At 47.2% G+C, this 13,645-nt stretch overlaps 1 protein-coding gene across 2 annotated transcripts in view; it reads left to right on the forward strand.

Annotated features, from left to right (window-relative positions):
* The window catches only part of BCAS4 (breast carcinoma amplified sequence 4), a 216,821-nt gene extending 211,998 nt beyond the window's left edge, over positions 1 to 4,823 (forward strand). The window contains exon 6 of one of the 2 annotated variants that reach the window (XM_063958959.1): positions 4,302 to 4,363. Coding sequence is in view for 1 of the 2 variants with exons in the window: in XM_063958958.1 (XP_063815028.1) it covers positions 4,302 to 4,400 (99 nt within the window). In the remaining variant the exon portion in view is untranslated. Of the gene's footprint in view, positions 1 to 4,301 lie in introns of both variants that reach the window. The other variant, XM_063958958.1, reaches the window with a different exon arrangement.
* Positions 4,824 to 13,645: the final 8,822 nt, after the last annotated feature.

Raw genomic sequence — 13,645 nt, forward strand, 5'->3', positions numbered from 1 at the left:
TGCAATCCGGAAGTTAGGCTAGCGGGCACTTCCAGGTGCCGATAGCCGTGAAAAGTGGCAAAGCTTTTCTACCAATGGGGGACCTTGAGAAGGTTAACCAGCCCAACAGCATCCTCTCCCTGGCCCCGGCCAAAGGTCTCTTCAACGAGCCCGGCCCAGGAGCAGCAGCAAAGCGATGGTCGGAGCCGGGTTCACTACACCCGCTGCCACCCCAGCTCCCACACTCTCACTGAACTGGCCAGAGCGGCGACTGAGCACTGAAGTGGCCCCGGCAGAGAGGTTATTTTTAATTACATTATTTGCATTATTATGTTAGTGTAAGGGTTAGGGCGTCCCCGGTCACAGTGTATGGTTTGGGGACTGGACAGGAGCAGGATGTACCTTGTTCTCAGGATGCCAGCTGATTAGGCTGCACTCACAGCCAGCCCTGGGACAATCTCTAATGCAACGTCCTTCAGCCCTGTGGCTGCCCAATGTCTGTCCATGATGATGGGCCTATTTATGCAGTGTCTATGAATGTAATGCGGTGCCTACGTATGTAATGTGGTGCTAGTCATATAATGCTGTGCTATACGTGTAGTGCGGTGCTATACTGGTAATGTTGTGCTATTCGTGTTATGTGGCGCTATTTGTGTAATGCAGTGCTATACGTGTAGTACTATACATGTAATGCGGTGCTATATGTGTAATGTGGTGCTATACGTGTAATGCAGTGCTATTTGTATAATGTGGTGCTATTCATGTAATATTGTGGTGGCTATGTATGTAATATGGTGGCTATGTATGTAATCAGAGGCGGATTGCCACTGGGACAGATTCTGCTGCGCTGGTCCCCTGTGTCTTTGTTTCACTACTTTGTGTGCTCCCTCCCTGTACTGTGCTGTATGTAGTGTATGCTCCTCCTCCCTGTACTGTGCTGTATCTAGTGTGTGCTCCCTCCCTGTACTGTATGTAGTGTGTGCTCCCTCCCTGTACTGTGCTGTATGTAGTGTGAGTGCTCCCTTCCTGAGTGTGCTCCTCCTCCCTGTACTGTGCTGTATGTAGTGTGTGTGCTCCCTTCCTGTGTGTGCTCCTCCTCCCTGTACTGTATGTAGTGTGTGTGCTCCCTTCCTGTGTGTGCTCCTCCTCCCTTTACTGTGCTGTATGTAGTGTGTGTGCTCCCTCCCTGTACTGTGCTGTACGTAGTGTGTGCTCCCTCCCTGTACTGTGCTGTATGTAGTGTGTGCTCCTCCTCCCTGTACTGTGCTGTATGTAGTGTGTGCTCCTCCTCCCTGTGCTGTATGTAGTGTGTGCTCCCTCCCTGTACTGTATGTAGTGTGTGCTCCTCCTCCCTGTACTGTGCTGTATGTAGTGTGTGCTCCCTCCCTGTACTGTGCTGTATGTAGTGTGTGCTCCTCCTCCCTGTACTGTGCTGTATGTAGTGTGTGCTCCCTCCCTGTACTGTGCTGTATGTAGTGTGTGCTCCCTCCCTGTACTGTGCTGTATGTAGTGTGTACTCCCTCCCTGTACTGTGCTGTATGTAGTGTGTGCTCCCTCCCTGTGCTGTATGTAGTGTGTACTCCCTCCCTGTACTGTGCTGTATGTAGTGTGTGCTCCCTCCCTGTACTGTGCTGTATGTAGTGTGTGCTCCTCCTCCCTGTACTGTGCTGTATGTAGTGTGTGCTCCCCCTCCCTGTACTGTGCTGTATGTAGTGTGTGCTCCCTCCCTGTACTGTGCTGTATGTAGTGTGTACTCCCTCCCTGTACTGTGCTGTATGTAGTGTGTGCTCCCTCCCTGTACTGTGCTGTATGTAGTGTGTGCTCCTCCTCCCTGTGCTGTATGTAATGTGTGCTCCCTCCCTGTACTGTGCTGTATGTAGTGTGTGCTCCCTTCCTGTACTGTGCTGTATGTAGTGTGGGCTCCCTCCCTGTACTGTGCTGTATGTAGTGTGTACTCCCTCCCTGTACTGTGCTGTATGTAGTGTGTGCTCCCTCCCTGTACTGTGCTGTATGTAGTGTGTGCTCCCCTACCTGTACTGTGCTGTATGTAGTGTGTGCTCCCTCCCTGTACTGTGCTGTATGTAGTATGTACTCCCTCCCTGTACTGTGCTGTATGTAGTGTGTACTCCCTCCCTGTACTGTGCTGTATGTAGTGTGTGCTCCCTCCCTGTACTGTATGTAGTGTGTGTGCTCCCTCCCTGTACTGTATGTAGTGTGTGCTCCCCCTCCCTGTGCTGTGCTGTATGTAGTGTTTGCTCCCCCTCCCTGTACTGTGCTGTATGTAGTGTGTGCTCCCTCCCTGTACTGTGCTGTATGTAGTGTGTGCTCCTCCTCCCTGTGCTGTATGTAATGTGTGCTCCCTCCCTGTACTGTGCTGTATGTAGTGTGTGCTCCCTTCCTGTACTGTGCTGTATGTAGTGTGTGCTCCCTGTACTGTGCTGTATGTAGTGTGTGTGCTCCCTTCCTGTACTGTATGTAGTGTGTACTCCCTCCCTGTACTGTATGTAGTGTGTACTCCCTCCCTGTACTGTGCTGTATGTAGTGTGTGTGCTCCCTTCCTGTGCTGTATGTAGTGTGTGCCCCCTCCCTGTACTGTATGTAATGTATGCTCCCCCTCCCTATACTGTGCTGTATGTAGTGTGTGCTCCTCCTCCCTGTACTGTGCTGTATGTAGTGTGTGCTCCCTCCCTGTACTGTATGTAGTGTGTGTGCTCCCTCCCTGTACTGTGCTGTATGTAGTGTGTACTCCCTCCCTGTACTGTATGTAGTGTGTGTGCTCCCTCCCTGTACTGTATGCTCCCCCTCCCTGTGCTGTATGTAGTGTTTGCTCCCCCTCCCTGTACTGTGCTGTATGTAGTGTGTGCTCCCTCCCTGTACTGTGCTGTATGTAGTGTGTGCTCCTCCTCCCTGTGCTGTATGTAATGTGTGCTCCCTCCCTGTACTGTGCTGTATGTAGTGTGTGCTCCCTTCCTGTACTGTGCTGTATGTAGTGTGTGCTCCCTGTACTGTGCTGTATGTAGTGTGTGTGCTCCCTTCCTGTGCTGTATGTAGTGTGTACTCCCTCCCTGTACTGTATGTAGTGTGTACTCCCTCCCTGTACTGTGCTGTATGTAGTGTGTGTGCTCCCTTCCTGTGCTGTATGTAGTGTGTGCCCCCTCCCTGTACTGTATGTAGTGTATGCTCCCCCTCCCTATACTGTGCTGTATGTAGTGTGTGCTCCTCCTCCCTGTACTGTGCTGTATGTAGTGTGTGCTCCCTCCCTGTACTGTGCTGTATGTAGTGTGAGTGCTCCCTTCCTGTGTGTGCTCCTCCTCCCTGTGCTTTGAAACATATAAGGTTAAAAAAAAGGGGGTTTGTGGAATGAAAAATCAATGAAATCAGAAGTAGATTAAAGGCATGACTGCAGTGTCAGTAGACACTGAAAGTGGGCATATCAGTCCTTGTATATTCAGACGTACAGATGTGCATCAGGGAAGGGTATTGTAGCAGCATATGCATAAAGGGGGTCATTCCGAGTTGATCGCTCGCTGTTGATTTTCGCAGCTCTGCGATCAGGTAAACAAACGGCAAAACTGAGCTTGCGTATGCGCCCGCGTGTCGTATGGGTACAAAGAGCATCGTTGTTGTGCAGTGCTTTTAGCGACAAATCCATTCGCACAGCCGATCGCAAGGAGATTGACAGGAAGAGGGCGTTTGTGGGTGGCAACTGACCGTTTTCTGGGAGTGTTTGGGAAAACGCAGGCGTGTCAAGGCGTTTGCAGGGCGGGTATCTGACGTCAATTCCGGGACCTCTGTTGCTAGACTCCTGTAACTACAGGGCTGGTCTTGTTTTGCACAAAATGTGTTTGTGTCGCTCGGCTGCACATGCAATCACACACTTGCAAAGTGAAAATACACTCCCCCGTGGGTGGTGACAACACGTTTGCATGGCTGCTAAAAGTAGCTAGCAAGCGATCAACTCAGAATGAGGGCCACACTCACAGGTAAACAATAGCTTAACGTAAAGCAAAGGAGGCCCCAACTGTGCCTATCTCAGAATCAGGACCTCTGAGGAGTGACCCCGCCCTCTTGACAGGCCCCTTCCCCTCAACAGACTCCAACCTCATTAGGGCTGCTTCCATAAATTTCCCAGGCTGGTGTTCGATCCCAATCCACCCCTGGGGTAGAGTAATGGAATTAATAGAGTGCAATGTAAGTTTGTGCAGAGAATATACTTGGGGGTAAGAGTGTTGTTATAAAGTCTGAGAACGGCCATACCCATTCCAGAGAGTTCCTGTGCTAATTTCCCTGTTTAATCCATTGTTTCTTTCCTCCTCTTATAGAAATGCTCTAAAAAACAGGATCCTTATGAACTACCGGCCCTCTACAGAACAGAGGATTACTTTCCTGCAAGTTGCAAACATCAGGAAAACGTGAAATGATGTGTATTGGACTTTATTCGGTGCCAGAAATTGTCAATTCATTCCTTTTCTAACCCATGCTGCATTTCTGCCATTCTGAAGCCAGCTACTCATCGCATTTGCACTAGTTTCTGTCTACCCCTAGGGCAGTGATGGGGAAGCTTTAGCACTCCAGCTGTTGTAGAACTACACATCCCAGCATGCCCTGCTATAGTTTTAGTATGGCCAAATAGCAAAACGGTAGCAGGGCATGCTGGGATGTGTAGTTCTACAACAGCTGGAGTGGCAAGTTCCCCATCCCTGCCCTAGGGTAATGGGAGGGACTATCACTGTTTTTCTTGTACTTTGTCTGTAACATACATTTTTCGCAAGTATACACGGACATTAAAATTAAAAAAAGTTTATTTTGTAAAACGTGTTATCAAATAAAAGAACTTCCTTTTGGTTGTCGGAGCAGGGCCCTTTATCCACGCTGCATATCACCAGAGCCAATCTCTGCCACTGCTAGCCCCAATGCCTTACTGTGAAGGTGGCAATCAATATTGTCAGGTTTCTTATTTAATACTTACAATTATATGGAAAGTACATTTCTATTTTTGCAAACAATCCTCTGTAGTCCTCATTGTTTTTTGTATTCTCCCCCAACACTATTTAGTCCTTTGTTTAACCCGAGATTATGGGGCAGATACAGCTAAGTAGACATCTGTTTTGTGAACGGATGCGATACTACACAAGCTTCATTGCTGAGTGTCTGCAATCACAGGATGAGGGAGTCATTGGCATGCAGGTGGAGGTGCAGGCTATGCTGAGGTGAGTGGAAGCAGAGATCAGCCTGGTTTTGGATGGAACTCTTGCACCAGAGTATAGGGAATGTGTATGGATAATAATGCTGGCAGTGGATGGAAAGGGTCTGTGCGCCAGTGTAGATGTGTGAAACTGCATATGGGCAGATATCAGCATTTCCGTGCATGCAAGACAGCCAACTAGTGTGCAACTCTGTTACAGCACCTATATGCTTGACAGAATGCAGCAACATCGTTTCACCAAAGAAAAAATAAATAACTTTAGTTTTGGCTAACTGCCAAGTTCTGTTGGTAAATGATCAAAGATGTCAAACATATCTTAATGGAAACAATAATAAATACATAGAAACAGAGAATTTTTTTGAAGGCAGATAAGAACCACGTGGCCCATCTAGTCTGCCCCTTTTTTTTATACCATATTTGATCCTTATTTTGTTTCCTGTGGCGCCCCCCCCCCCCCCCCCCCTCCAGGTAAAATACAGTTAGTGCACGCCGAGGGCGCGCGCCTCAAAACATGGGCATGGCTTCTTCATAGGGAAGGGGCGTGCCCACAGTTATCCCCCTGTACTTGTGCCCCCTGTAGCTGTACCCCCAGTTAATTTTCCCCCAGTAGCTGTTCCCCCTGTAGTTGTGCCCCTTGTAGCTGTGCCCCCAGTAACAGTGCCCCCTTTAGTAGTGCCACCAGTAGCTGTGCCCCCAGTTGATTTGCACCCTGTAGCAGTGGCCCCAGTATGTGCCCCCTGTAGATTTGCCCCCAGTGGTTGTGCCCCCAGTTAATTTGCCTTCAGTAGCTGTTCTCCCTGTAGCAGTGCCCCCCTGTAGTTGTGCCCCCTGTAGCTGTGCCCTCAGTATGTGCCCCCTGTAGTAGCGCCGCTTTGAAACCCTAAAAAAAAAAGAAAACAAAATACTTACCAGCCTCGCTCCTGCTTCCGGACCGCTGCCACTGCTGTCTCCGGGCGCTGGCTCCTCTCTATGGGAGAGACGTCATGACGTCTCTCCCATAGCAGTGCCGCAATGACACTAGGGGTCAATTTTGACCACTAGCGTCAGTCAGCGACGCCGGCTGCAACGGGCGCACACGGCACTCGCTGCAGCCGGGGAGCGGGCAGGGTGGATTGGTAGCGGCTCTTGCCATGGCGGCGGCGCCCTCACGGTAGCGGCGCCCCAGGCAAAAAGCCTGCTTGCCCGTGGCAAGAGCCGCTACTGTATCCCATGCATGTTTAAATTGCTCTACTGTCTTAGCCTCTACCACCTCTGATACCACTTGTCCACTACCCTTTCTGTGAAGTAATTTTTCCTAATATTTCCCCTGAACCCCCCACCCTCCAGTGCATGTCCTCGCGTCCTATTGCTTCTCTTCATTTGGAGAATGTTTCCCTCCTTGACTTTGTTAAAACCCTTGCTATATTTGAAAGTCTTTATCATGTCCCCCCTTTCCCTTACAAACTATACATATTGAGAATTTTTAGTCTTTCTGTTGTGTGATGTACGCCATGCACCATTTTAGTTGCCCTTCTGTGTACAGTCCCTAATGTATTAATATTCTTTTGACGATATGGCCTCCAGAATTGAGCACAGTATTCTAGATGAGGCCGTACCAATGACCTATACAGTGGTATTATTATTTCTTTCTGCTGCTGATTCCTCTCCAAGTGCAGCCAAGCATCAGACTAGCCTTCCTCATTGCTTTGTTAAAAGCATGCTGGTAAGCAATTTAAGTCACCTGAAATAGTGACTCCTACATCCCCTTCCTCCTCGGTAGTTTCCAGTATAGTGCCATTAATACTCTATTTAGCCTTTGGATTTTTGAGACCCAAGGGCATGATTTTACATTTTTTGGCATTAAACTGTAATTGCCACCCTCTTGACCATTCCTCTATTCTACCTAGATCCTCAATCATTTGTTTTACCGCACCTGCTGTGTCTACCCTGTTGCATACCTTTGTGTCATCTGCAAAAAGGTATACTTTCCCTTTAATGCCATTTGTAATGCCACCAATAAAGATATTAAAAAGCACTGGTCCAAGTACAGATCCCTGGGGTACTCCACTGGTAACATTTCCCTCCTGTGAATGCACTCCATTTACCACAACTGTTTTCTATCCTGCAACCAAGATCTTATCCATTCAATAATCCTAGTATCCAATACAAAGCTTCCAAGTTTATTTAGCAGTCAGCGATGTGGTACTGTGTCAAAAGCCTTACTAAAGTCTAGATAAGCTATAACCACGGCTCCACCTTTTACCCATCACTTTCGTCACACAGTCAAAAAAGTCAATATTTGTATGACATGATCTCTCCCCAGTGAATACATGCTATTTGGGATCCTGTAATTGCTGTATTTGAGATCATTTACAACTCTTTACTGATGTAAGACTCACTGGTCTGTATTTGTTTGCCTCTTCCTTGCTTCCACTTTTGTGCAGTGGGACTACGTTTGCTCTTTTCCAGCCCTCTGGAATTACTCCTGTAGCTAATCACTGGTTGAATAATTCTGTCAATGGTGCTACCAGCACCTCTTTAAGTTCTTTTAGTATCATTGGATGTATCCCACCTGGCCCCATAGATTTGTCCATTTTCAGCTTTGAGAGTTCTGTTAGGGCCTTCTCCTATGTAAATAATGTACTTGTTTAATTTTCCTGAATATTCCTGCAACTTAACTGTGGCCCCTTCCCCTCTCTTTCAGTAGTGAATACTGAGCAAAAATAATTATTAAGATGATATACTATTACATTGTCTCCCTCAACAAGACTCCCAGTCTCTGTCTTTAGTTTTATTATTCCGCCTTTTGTTTTTCTCCTTTCGCTTATATACCTAAAAAAAAGTTTTGCCTCCTTTACCCACTGACTGGGCCATTTTCTCCTCAGCTTGTACCTTTGCACATCTGATTACCTTCTTAGTCTCCTTCTGTCTAACAAGGTATTCACGTGTATGTGGAAGAAAGCAGAAATACGTATATTACATATCAGGCGTTAATTATCATTCAGCCCTCACTCTATACTAAAATGTGATTAACCTCTAGTCAAACAACCTTTAAAATATTTTACTTTGTCCTTATGTATTCAGCAAAAAATACACCAACTTGATGTAGTGAGTACACCTTTACCTCTTCCATAGTAATAAAGAAGGTAATCTGAGCTGGGTGCTGTGATTACAGCACACGTCCTAATTTCCTCATGAAGAAGCGCTGCCACCTCCTTATAAGAAGGGTACTTTGGACTGTTCTCATCTGCAATGATCTCATAGAAGCAATTGTTACTTCTCATCAGTGCGGAACGGCTGAGAAGGCAATATGCCAGTAATTTCTACAGTGAGAAAGGAGAGGGTACCCCATTATATATTATATATACACCCAAATATCAGAGCATGTGATACTCAGAGCAGTAGCAAAGAACCCAAACGCTACATGCACACATAAAACATACAAATCTTAGACAACAGGTTTTCATACTCAGTCCTCAGTACCCTAAACAGTTCATGTTTCCAGGTTAGTCATCACAGAATCACACATGAAATAATTATCACCACCTGTGGGTCTTTTAAATGTGTCAGCGAGTAATGAATACACCCGTGCACTGGCTAGGTGACCTGGAAAACATGAGCTGTTTGAGGTCCTGAGGACAAAGTTTGAGCACCAGTCTTATACCAACGTCGGTAAAAATTAAAGGGGAATTGTCTGTTATCATACAAAAGATCATGTTTGGTGAAAACAGAACAGTGTATTATCAGCACAAAAACCGTATGCCAAATGTCAAGGAAGATGGAGGGGTGATTTTAGGTTGTTTTACAGCCACAGAACACGGATGACTTGAACATACCTCCCAACATGACCCTCTCCAGGAGGGACACAATACTCTGCTTCTGGACTTTTCTCTTTTTTTTTTTTAATAAAGTAATTTTTATTCAGTACTCTGGAGAAGAAGGTACAGACATTGCAGAGCATCATCATATCACAAACAGTACACCAAATTAATTTGAATCAAAGCCACATTTTTGAGCGAAGTTTTCAGCAGTGGAATATCAGGCCAAGTCCATAAGGGAATATACAAGGATTTCCTATTATTCGGACCATTAGGGTCTGCAAAATCCGTAGCCAAATATATTAGTCTCCATTAACTTTTATATTTACGCCCTTAACCTAAACAGTAAGAAAAATAACAAAAGAGAGAAGCAAAGTGAGAATGAACCATCCGATTCAGGACCACAGTAGTCATGCATATAAATAGGCGAACACGCAGGGCCCAACCGCCAAACATCTCAAGTATATCACAGTAAGCATCAAGGTTTTGATATGTTAGCACTTCAGTGCCCGCTATATGTGGGGAACCAGGTGAGAATGGGGGGAGTCTAGCCATGGAGACCAATCCTTTTCAAATTTGGCTGATGCATTTTGTTTCATATATATGTATCTTTCCTTAATTATTGTGCCATTAATTAAGGTCTTAAGCGCAGATATTAAAGGGCTGCTAGGGGCCATCCACAGCCTCGCAATGCAAACCTTAGCCAAGGCACATACACTGCGAGCATAAAGAGAAGTTGAGCATCCCATCCCCAAAATACAGAATTGTTGGGTAAGCAGTCCGCCAGTCACTCCCGTACTCTCCACAATTGACCTGACCCCCAACCAGAACACCCTCAACCTCGGGCAATCCCACACCAGATGCCAGAATGTTCCCACCGCCCCCCCCCACTTAGGACAAAGGCCAGATCCGCCCGTCCCAAAAGCAGCCAACCTAACTGGAGTCATATATGTTCTGTGTAGAATGAAGAATTGAAATTGCTGATATCTGAGAGATTTGGTAACTTTGGCGGGGTATTCCAGAGCAAGGACCCAGTCCTCCTCTGTTATTAAACCCATATCCTCCTCCCACTTTCCACGGAGACGTGTCAAAGGGTCCGTATGGAGCTTGGTAAGAAGATATCCATACGCAAGGGAGACCATCTTAGCCCGACCCAAAGTAGCCACAAAGGTCTTGATGGGGAATGGGAGGATTCGTGGGGGGGATTCAGCAAATTGGGACTGGAGGGCATGGCGAAGCTGGAGATATCTGAAGAAATAAGAATTAGGTAGGTCAAACTCTTCTCTCAATTGTTGAAAGGACAATGCACCTGCACAGGAGAGAGGTGGGGAAAGTAGCAGCGAATAAACTCACAATGTAAGGAGTCAGCCCCAGAGTCTTGCACCCATACACTGATATGAGTCAGCTGAGCAGCGTAGTAATACATCTGAAAATTAGGCAGAGCCAGGCCACCGTCAGATCGCTGCCTGGTGAGGGTTTTCAGCTGTATCCTAGGTCGCCTGCTAGCCCAAATCAGTGAGGATAAAACACTATTTAATTTCCTAAAAAATATTGGGTAAATATATACCGGGTAACTGAAGATTAATGTATAAGAGTTTGGGCAGTATAATCATTTTAATGAGGTTAACCCTGCCAGACACCGTCAGTGGAAGCTTACACCAAGTCTTGGATTTGCCCATGACCCACTGCATGGTCGCGTCCAGATTCAGAGGGACAAAATCAGAAGGGTCGTTAGTTATTTGGATTCCGAGGTATTTAAATTGTAACGTCCAACATAATGGCAGGGGGATTTTGGAAACAGTAGGGGGGGGGGGGCCTATGACTGGCATAATGTATGATTTAGGCCAGTTAATTCTAAGACCCGAGTAATCTCCAAAGTTCTCTATCACACGCAGCAGAATGGGCATTGACTTGGTGTAATCCTGCAAAAACAACAACATGTCATCGGCGTAAAGAGCTATTCTATCCTCACGTGAACCCGTACAAATTCCCACAATATCTGGATGTGATCTTATCAAGCAGGCCAGGGGCTCGATGGCCAAGGCAAACAGCGTGGGGGATAGGGGGCAGCCCTGTCTAGTACCACGGGACAGGTGAAAAGAGGGGGATACATAACCGTTCACCAAGATCCTGGCACTCGGATGTTGATACAGTAGTTTAGTCCATTTGATAAAGTTGGGTCCAAAGCCCACACGAGCCATCACCTCCCATAAATAAGCCCATTCAATGCTGTCAAAGGCCTTGGCCGCATCTAACGAGACCACAACCGAGTAAGAAGGGGAGTCATGTGGGAGTTGTAAAACGGTATACAGTCTACGTAAGTTGATAGACGTGGACTTCCCTGGCATGAAGCCAGTCTGGTCCGGGTGAATAAGGGAGGCGATCACTGTGTTAAGCCGTACTGCCAAAATCTTTGCCAGGACCTTAGCATCGGTGGGAATCAGGGATATCGGTCTATAGGAGTCTGGAGACCCAGGGTCCTTACCGGGCTTTGGGATCACTATTATAACTGCCTCTGACATAGAGGGGGGAAGATCATTATTGGCAAATATATCTAGATATAGGGCATGAAGCCTGGGCCCAAAAAAATCAACATGATTTTTGTATACCTCGGAGGGAATTCCGTCACAACCCGGAGCCTTGCCATTAGGGGACACACCAATGGCCGCAGTTACCTCCTCGAGCGTCAAAGGCGCCTCCAGCAGCTCACAGGCCTCAGAGGAGAGTGTGGGCAGCGGAATACCCCCCAGGTAGTGTGAAAGATCTAAAGCAGAGCATGTCAATTTTGAGCTATAAACCTCAGAGTAATAAGATCGGAATAACTGCGCAATGTCCGGTGTGGTGTCAACAAAGGAGCCATCTCCACCGGACATTTGGGTGATCGTAGTCCCAGGACGATCATAATGTATCAGACGGGCCAGGAGGCCCCCCGTCCTGTCAGCCTGCATATAGATATTAGTAGCCTTAAAGAGGAGGGATCTAGAGTTTTTATCAGACAGGTGGGCTAACCAAGCCGACTGAGCCACTAGCCAGCGTGCCCTTGTCGCGGGGGCACCATCAGATAAATATTGGGACTCCAGTTCCCTAGCATCCCCCTCGAGGGCCCGTTCTCTTTCCCGTGAGGACGTCTTATGGGCTGCTATATGTCCAATATATGAGCCTCTCAAGAACGCCTTAAATGAATCCCAAACTATTGTACCCGAGGCAGACCCTACATTGTCGCTAAAGTAACCCTCCCACTGAGTCTCCAGGTCACTGCAGTCACCCAGCTGGGCCAGCCAAGAGGGATGCAACTTCCAGTAAGAGTGTCCGCTCTGACTTTCCACAGCAAGAGTCATCAACTGAGGGGAGTGGTCAGAGACCCCTCTAGCCTCGTAGTGGATGTCTATAATCCCAGGGACGAGGGCGGGGGATACCAACATCAGGTCAATCCTGGAGAAGGAGCCATGAGTGCTGGAAAAACAGGAAAACTGACGGGCCGCAGGGTGACGAAGCCTCCACACATCCACCCACTGCAAACTATTCAAGAAGTCAGCAAACTTGGTTGGACCACCACCCGCCAGCGCAACCCCCGGGGAGTGCCATCGGTATAAGGATAAATCTAGGATGTTATTAAAATCGCCCAAGCAAATCACTGGGGTAGTAGGAGATGGAGCAATGAAAGAAGCAGCCTGTTGCAGCACAGCATATGAAAAGGGAGGGGGGATATATACCGCCAAAATGTAATAGGGCTGGGAACTCAGCTTGCACTCCATAAATACAAATCTTCCATACGGGTCAGTTTTAATCGATAACAGCTCAAATTGCACTGACTTCTTAATCAGAACTGAGACACCCCTAGAAAAGGAGGAGTGAGAGGCATGGTAAGCACATCCCACCCAGGCCCGTCGTAAGGACAATAACCTATGTCCCTCCAAGTGGGTCTCACTAAGGCAAGCAATATCCGGGTCATATTTCTTAATCATATTCAGAACCAAGGATCGTTTGATTTTGTTATTCAGACCTCGGACATTCCACGCCAAAAACTTCAGGTTAAGCATGACCCCATGTAAGCTCTATGTGCCCCCCGGATAGACATCACCCAAAATACATCTTGAGAAACAACAGTATAAACAACAGCAGCACATGACGTATGTAGGCCCTGCGTTGTAAGCCACTTCACCTGAAATATTAAACATCCTTGCTTCAGAAAATACATAGATAAGAAAAACAACAAACTAAAGAAAAAAAAAACGAAAACAGCAAAAGAAGGCGCAACTAGCAGCTTCCCAGCTAACCTTCCCCTCTTCGTATACCACCCCAAACTCCGGCATACTTATATCCCGAACAAATAACCCAAACTACCAAGCGCTAAAAAGGCCTAGATTCTCAGTTGAACCTCTAACCCTCTCTAACCAACACCACTTGGTCTTAAAAGTCTTGAGCCACCAATGCAAAGGAGGGGGAGCTCCCCGATCCATAATCGTTCCCTCCGGCAATCTAGGCCCCAGCCTCCTCACGCAGGAGGTCAGTCCGGAGCCAGCTACCGAGCACCCGGTGCAAATCTGTCCAGCCATTGGGCCACCTCTCTAGGGGAATTAAAAAACTTGGTCTCCCCATCTGCCACGACCCGGAGCCTTGAAGGAAACAGCATGGAGTATGAAATGTTGAGGTCTCGCAGACG

This window comes from Pseudophryne corroboree, chromosome 3, assembly GCF_028390025.1.
Source record: "Pseudophryne corroboree isolate aPseCor3 chromosome 3, aPseCor3.hap2, whole genome shotgun sequence".
Classification (NCBI taxonomy): Eukaryota; Metazoa; Chordata; class Amphibia; order Anura; family Myobatrachidae; genus Pseudophryne; species Pseudophryne corroboree.